Source organism: Gekko japonicus, unplaced genomic scaffold (assembly GCF_001447785.1).
Source record: "Gekko japonicus isolate JY-2015 unplaced genomic scaffold, Gekko_japonicus_V1.1 scaffold3414, whole genome shotgun sequence".
Lineage (NCBI taxonomy): Eukaryota > Metazoa > Chordata > Lepidosauria > Squamata > Gekkonidae > Gekko > Gekko japonicus.
Window position 1 is genome coordinate 108,580 of NW_015175470.1, and position 7,721 is coordinate 116,300.

Here is a 7,721-nt window from a genome sequence, read left to right on the forward strand (position 1 = left end):
TCAGCCCAGTTTTACTAGAAGGATTTTGCTGGAGCTGGTTTGGGGGAAATGTCCAAAATCAGTGAGCTTTAGCAATGCAGTCTTGATTTCTTTGTTTCTTATGCTATAGATGAATGGATTCAGCAATGGAGGTAATATAGCATAAATCAAGGCACAAATTACATTCATCTCAGAAGAAGTGTCACCGGGAGGCCTCACATAGGCAAACGTTCCAGTGAAGAGAAACAGAGACACCACAGTGAGGTGGGGAATGCAAGTGGAGAGGGCTTTTTTGCGACTGTTCACAGAAGGCATCCTCAAAACCGTTGCAAAGATCTTCATGTAAGTTATAACAATGTAGATAAAACATCCTCCAAATAAGCCACCGCTAAACAGAAGAATTCCGTTTTCAGTTAGATATAAGTCTGAGCAGGAAAGCTCTACTATCTGTGGAACTTCACAGAAGAACTGATTGATTATATTAGAGCAGAAGGTGATGGCAAAAGTGCCACCGGTGTGTAATGTGGCATAAAGTATACCGGCAACCCATGCACTGGCTGCCATCCGAATGCAGGCTCCTTCATGCATGATTGTCTCATATTGCAATGGAGTGCAGATAGCAACATGCCGATCATGTGCCATCACTGTTAGGATGGCAAAATCTGACCCTGCAAATAGGACATGGCAGAAAACTTGAGCCACACATCCTGAATAAGAAATGGACCTGCTATTTATGAGGAGATTCACCATCGCTTTAGGTAACGTGACAGAAATTGAGCCAAGATCCAGAATGGCCAAGTTCATGAGGAAGAAGTACATGGGGGTGTGCAGGTGATGATCAAGCACCACAGCCGTGGTGATGAGAAGATTGCCAGTGACTGCTACCAAGTATACTGCTAAGAAGACAAAGAAATGTAAGATCCGTAATTCTTGGATATCTGAAAATTCCAGGAGCAGAAATTCAGACGTGGAGGTAAGATTGGGCATTTTGCTCTCAGTAGCCAGTTGCAGATTACCTGTAGGGCTGAGTAGTGGAAATATTTTAGAGAACAACCTTCAGCAGACCTCCTCAGAATCCTACTCTCGTCTATGCAATGGGGCTTTCTCTCAGGGAATGTTCTTCTGACTGTACTGTGAACCTACTAATATCAGTGAATGGTTACTCAGGATTCCTTGCTCGACCATCTCAGTCCAGTAGATAGCCCTGTTTTGAATCAGAGACAAATGGTACAATTTGTGCATGGGCAAACTGGATGAATGATCAGCATCTTGCTGGCTGTCCCAACCCCCTCACTTTTGTTTCCCCAGACCTAAGCTTGTATAGCTTTCACTCACACAGACTCTGTATGCCTGATCTGAAACTATACTGCGTGTCTTAGAGGGACTTTAAATGTATTAAATTTCTGTATACATCGATTTTCTAAATTACAGAATGATAATTGAGGAAGATTCAGTGGGCAGGGTCCTGATCCTTTAGCCACACTTATGCTCCACAAGTAACGGCTGTTGTTCCATGGACAACACTGCCCCCATAGGGACGGGTTACTGGGGAGGCCAGACTGGACAAGGGAAACTGCTCACTGGGGTCTGTCATTTTGGAGTATATTCTCTACCCATAAGGAGTTAACAGAGCAAAATTTGAGTCCAGTGGCACCTTTAAGACCACCAATGTGTTATTGAAGGTATAAGCTTTCATGTGCATGCACACTTCTTAAGATCCCTGAAGAAGTCTGCATGCACGGAAAGCTGATACCGTGAATAACATTTTCAGTCTTAAAGGTGCCACTGGACTTGAATTTTTGTTCTGTTGCTTCAGACCAACATGGCTACCCACCTGTAAAGAGTTAGATTTGCCAGATTGTTCAAGGAAATAATGTACAAAACACAGCCCGGAAAGCCTTGGAGCATTGTTGTCAAGCACCTGTCTTGGATGCCTGGGAATACAGGGACCTTGGTGGAGTACAGTGCCACATGGTCCACCCTCCAAAACATCCATTTCACCCCCAAGGGGAACTGATCTCTCTACTCTGGAGATGAACTATAATTCCAGGAGATTCCCAGGTGCCACCTGGAGGCTGGCATCCCTACAGCCCCTGATTGCTTACAGCTTTTGTCTGTGCAGAACCCCAACAGAGCTTCTCCTGATGGACTGCTTACAGCTTTTGTCTGTGCCGATCTCCAGCAGAGCTTCTTCTGGTGGTCAAAGGGGACCTTTCCTTCCTTTTTCACCAGCAGAAATGTTGGTTGAATCCAACCCAATGACTTATTTCACCTGAAAGGACGACCCCAACAACTCAACAAGAAAGCTTCTCAGCCTCTGCAGGAAAATGCTGTGCAGCTCACTGTGTAGTAAAAGGCAGAACACATTGGCTGGTGTCATACCTATATTTTCAGTAGTGTTTGGAAATGCAATGAAAGTAGGGAAATAAGATGAAGGTAGCTAGGATTTATCTCATGCATAGTTATGGATTCATTTTTTCAAACATGTTTAACGCAGAGTATATTGTCTTTCCAATAGAGTAAAGCATCTCAAATGTCATGCTTCCCAGAAGAAAGGTTTTATATACATATTCATCTGTTTTTATGCTTATAAATTTACATATATTAATGCCATAGAAATAACAATCTGGAAAATATATTAAAACATCTCCAGACAAATGATAAAAGTTACATACATTCAAGTTTGCGTTCAACTTTCCATGCGAGAAGTGAATACATCTTAACTCCCTATGCATGTTTCCAAAGAAAGTGCCCAAGACGTTGTGATTTTCACAAGTCACCCACCATGTTTTGGGTGGGTCTAGAGAAATATAAAATCGCAAGAACTAAGGAAATGAAGACATACAATTTACAATGGTAAGATACTGATCTCAGCCCATTAGGTGCAGAAGGTCCCAGGTTCAATCCCAGGCATCTCAAGCTAAAATGATTAGGTGCTAGGTGGTGTGAAAGACCCCCTACTTCACACCCTGAGGAGCTGCTGGCAGTCCATTTAGACAAGATAGACCTTAAAGGACCAATGGTCTGATTCAGTATAAAACAGCTACCTCGAGGTATGTGTGTGTTAGTGTGTTTGTGTGGTACACAGAAATAATTCTTGGGTTGTAGATAAGGTGCAAAATGACCTCCTCTGAAGCTCTAAGGCCTTGTGGCATCATGGGCAGGGGGCTTGTATTGATGTCTTCCTCCTCCATATATCAGTTACTTGTTTGAAATGGTTTTTCTTTTTTGTGGGACCCCTAACCTGCCCCACCCCCCAGTATCACATTTACAGTCCTCACAGCTGCGTACTGATAAAAGGGGAAAGTGAAAAACCTCTACCTCTCCCGCCACCTTCTGCTCCTACTTCACAACATCCAAACAATTATCTCCTGTAGATTATATCATATATATTATATAGCCCAGGGTACAAAACCAATAGACATAATAAACTAGAAAATACAGTTCAGCTCAGTTTTACTAGAAGAATTTTGCTGGAGCTGATTTGAGGGAAAAGTCCAAAATCAATGAGCTTTAGCAATGCAGTCTTGATTTCTTTGTTTCTTATGCTATAGATGAATGGATTCAGCAATGGAGGTAATATTGCATAAATCACGGCACAAATTACATTCATCTCAGAAGAAGTGTTACCAGGAGGCCTCAGATAGGCAAACATTCCAGTGAAAAGAAGCAGAGACACCACAGTGAGGTGGGGAATGCAGGTGGAGAGGGCTTTTTTGCGACTGTTCACAGAAGGCATCCTGAGAACCGTTGCAAAGATCTTCATGTAAGTTATAATGATGTAGATAAAACATCCTCCAAATAAGCCAGCACTAAACAGAAGAATTCCAGTTTCAATTAGATATAAGTCTGAGCAGGAAAGTTTTACTATCTGTGGAAGTTCACAGAAGAACTGATTGATTATATTGGAGCAGAAGGTGATGGCAAAAGTGCCACTGGTGTGTAAAGTGGCATAAAGTATACCGGCAATCCATGCACTGGCTGCCATCCGAATGCAGGCTCCTTCATGCATAATTGCCTCATATTGCAATGGATGGCAAATAGCAATATGCCGATCATGTGCCATTACTATTAGGATGGCAAAATTTGACCCTGCAAATAAGAAGTAGAAAAATACTTGAGCCACACATCCTGAAAACGAAATGGACCTCTTATTCATGAGGAGATTGTCCATCGCTTTAGGTAATATGACAGTAATTGAGCCAAGATCCAGAACAGCCAAGTTCATGAGGAAGAAGTACATGGGCATATGCAGGTGATGATCAAGAACAACAGCCGTTATGATGAGAAGATTGACAGTGACTGCTACCAAATATACTGCTAAGAAGACAAAGAAATGTATGATCTGTAGTTCTTGGATATCTGAAAATTCCAGGAGCAAGAATTCCAATGTGGAGGTAAGATTGGGCATTTTGCTCTCAGTATCCAGTTGCAAATTACCTGTAGGGCTGAGTAGAGGAAATATTTTAAAGAACGATCCTCAGCAGGTCTCCTCAGAATCCCACTCTGGTCTATTCAATGGGGCTTTCTCTCAGGGAAGTGTTCTTCTGATTGTACTGTGAACCTACTAATATCCATGAATGGTTACTCAGAATTCCTTGTTTGACCATCTCAGTCCAGTAGATAACCCCTTTTTTAATCAGAAACAAATGGGACAGTTTGCACATGGGCAAATTGGACAGAAGATCAGCATCTCACTGGCTGACCTGACCCCTTCACTTTCGTTTCCCCAGACCTAAGCTTGTATAGCTTTCACTTGCATAGATTCTGATTGCTTGATCGGGAACTATGCTGAATGTCATAGAGGGACTTTAGATTTATTGATCTTGTACAAACATCAATTTTGTAAATTACAGAATGGAAACTGAGGAAGGATAAGTGGACAGTTTCCTGATCCCTTATCCACACTTTAGCTGCACAAGTAATGGCTGTTGTTGCACAAACAACACTGCCCTCATAGGGATGAGCTACTGGGGAGGCCCCCACCCATGGAGTCCTATAACCCTGACAGACTGGACAAGGGAAACTGGTTACTGGGGTCTGCCATTTTGGAGTGCATTCTCTGCCTGTAAAGCAAAATTCGAGTCCAGTGGCAGCTTTAAGACCAACAAAGTTTTATTGATGGTACAAGCTCTCGTGTGCATGCAAACCTCTTCAGATCCCTGAAGAAGTTCGCATGCACATGAAACCTTATACTTTGAATAAAACTTTTTTAGTCTTCAAGGTGCCCCTGGACATGAATTTGTTCTGTTGCTTCAGACCTTTGCTGAAGTTAACCTGTAAGGAGCTAAATTACCTCTTCAGACCAACAGGGCTACCCACCTGTAAGGAGCTAAATTACCTATATTGTACAAGGAAATAATGTACCAAATGCAACCTGGAAAGCCTTGGAGCACACTTGTCAAGCGCCTGTCTTGAATGCCTGGGAATTACTTTAAATCTTCCTGACTAATATGTGTAAGTGCTGCATCCCCCTCTTAGAGCTTCAAACTGGTCACTTTCACAAAATGAAAGCAGGTATCCTGAGTTGCCCAGAGAAGCAGGACTTTAACCACGACAACACCAGCCAACCTAGTCCTTTGTCCTTATGTAGAATATGAACTCATTCTGATTCTGAAAAAAACAGCCTCCCTAGTAGGTCTAGCCCAAATTGGATTCCCCCCCCAGCTCTAAATTACATTTCTAATGTTCTTTAAGGCTCTTCTGCCCAGTAATTCAGATTCAGCCCCCTTTGGGGGCCAAGAGTGGACTCTGTCTTCCCCAAGGACCATCTCTCAAAGAAACTCAGACAATGAAACCCCACACACATTTGATTAGAATGGGGAAAGCATATTTTATATTCTCCTTTTTGTCTCCTTAGACGGCAACAACCACTCCTTTCAAGAATACTCTGCCATTCAGATATTAAGTTTTGAGCATGTTCTGTTTCTTCGCTTCCCTTGCATGCTGCCCATTTTATTCTGAACAAAAGTGTGACTGCCCTTTGCCTCTTTCCACTTCTGGGAGACAAGCTTGACATGTGTATTCATAGGCTGAAGTTCAGAAATGAACACGCATCTATAAGTACATGAAGGAAGGCTGTGCCTATGGCACCCGGAGCAGTTCCTGAGAAACTACACAGTAGCTTTATTTTTTTAATGATTTGGGTTTAATTAAACACTTCCCAATAGTACAATAACAGTTTATAGAAAACTGAGAGGGATATCTTTGGCACTGTGCTGCAGTCGTTAACTACCAACTGATTTTCCAATATGAAACATTATTGAATACCTTGGAGTCCCATTTGTTCTCCAGCCCTTTTCATCAGGGTCCCGTGTCTGCATTTTTGCTGAAGTTCTGTTCTCAAGTATTAGGTCTTCATTCTTCATATAGATGTGACTCTGTAGTGAAATAACATTAATTGTAATCCAAGACAAATCAGAGAAAGTCAGATTCAATTTCTTCTGCAGCTATTTAGGTTCAAGCGTCCCTTTATCCATTTCATTTGTTAGAGGCTCGCTACAATTATACACTGCATATATACAATATACTGTATATAAAATATACACTAATTACTCTCAGGTCTGGTTAGCCCAGCCTAGCCTGATGTTCTCAGATCTTGGAAGCTAAGCAGGGTCAGCTCTGGCTAATATTTGGATGAGAGACCTCTGAGGAATACCAAGATGTTCACAGAGGAAGGCAATGGCAAATCACCTCTGAACTTCTCTTGCATTGAAAACCCTACAGGGTCCCCATAAATCAGCTGTGACCTGCCAAAAAAACCCACATGTCAAATAATAATTAAAAAGGCTGTGTGAATGAGACATTGCTTAATTTATATTCTGTTCTTGGCAACTCACTGCCAGGAGTTCAGCTCACTTAACTGACAAGGGATGCTGAAGTCCTCCCTCCATCCTGCTGTATTATTTGTTCTGTTTTTGTAACTAACCTATGTAGACAGTTTGGCATACTGGTTAAGTGTGTGGACTCTAAACTGGGAGAACAGGGTTTGAGTCCCCACTCCTCCACTTGCACCTGGCTGGATGACCTTGGGCAAGCCATAATTTTGGCACAGCTGTTCTCAAAAAAGAGCAGTTTCTGCCTGAGTTCTCTCAGCCCCACCTACTTCACATGGTGTCTGTTGTGGGGAGGGGAAGGGAAAGGAGTTTTTAAGCCAGTCTGAGACTCCTTTGGGTAGTGAAGGGCAGGGTATAAATCCAATCTCCTCCTCCTCCTCCTCAGAACTTTAACAGCATCATCTTCTAAGACTTTGAATAGCTCAGCTGGAATACCATCACCTCCACTAGCTTTGTTGTTAGTAATGCTTTCTAAGGCCCATTTAACTTCACATTCCAGGATGTCTGGCTCAAGGTCAGTGATTATACCGTCGTGTTTGTCAAGGACATTGAGGTCTTTCTTGTATAGTTCTTCTGTGTATTCTTGCCATCTTTTCCTAATCTCTTCTGCTTCTGTTAGGTCCCTACCGTTTTTGTCCTTTATCATGGCCAGCTTTGCATGGAACGCTCCCTTGATTTCTCCAATTTTCTTGAAGAGATCTCTAGTCCTTCCCATTCTATTGTTTTCTTCTATTACTTTGCACTGTTCATTCAGGAAGGCCTCCTTATCTCTCCTTGCTGTTCTCTGGAAATCTGCGTTCAGTTGGGTAAATCTTTCCTTTTCGCCTTTGCCTTTCGCTTTCCTTCTTTCCTCTGCTATTTGTAAAGCCTCATCAGAAAGCCATTTTGCTTTCTTGCATTTCTTTT

General features: G+C 42.3%; 2 protein-coding genes across 2 annotated transcripts; both read right to left on the minus strand.

Moving 5' to 3' along the window:
• On the minus strand, positions 1-966 carry LOC107122804 (olfactory receptor 14I1-like). Its single transcript, XM_015425946.1, has one exon. The coding sequence runs from the start codon at positions 964-966 to the stop codon at positions 1-3; it is 966 nt and encodes a 321-aa protein (XP_015281432.1).
• Positions 967-3,424: 2,458 nt separating this feature from the next.
• LOC107122805 (olfactory receptor 14I1-like) lies at positions 3,425-4,390 on the minus strand. The gene has a single exon (XM_015425947.1). The coding sequence runs from the start codon at positions 4,388-4,390 to the stop codon at positions 3,425-3,427; it is 966 nt and encodes a 321-aa protein (XP_015281433.1).
• Positions 4,391-7,721: the final 3,331 nt, after the last annotated feature.

What these genes read in the sequence shown, in the direction of transcription:
- LOC107122805 (XM_015425947.1), bottom strand. Translation starts at nt 4,390, where the DNA reads ATGCCCAATCTTACCTCCACATTGGAATTCTTGCTCCTGGAATTTTCA.
- LOC107122804 (XM_015425946.1), bottom strand. Translation starts at nt 966, where the DNA reads ATGCCCAATCTTACCTCCACGTCTGAATTTCTGCTCCTGGAATTTTCA.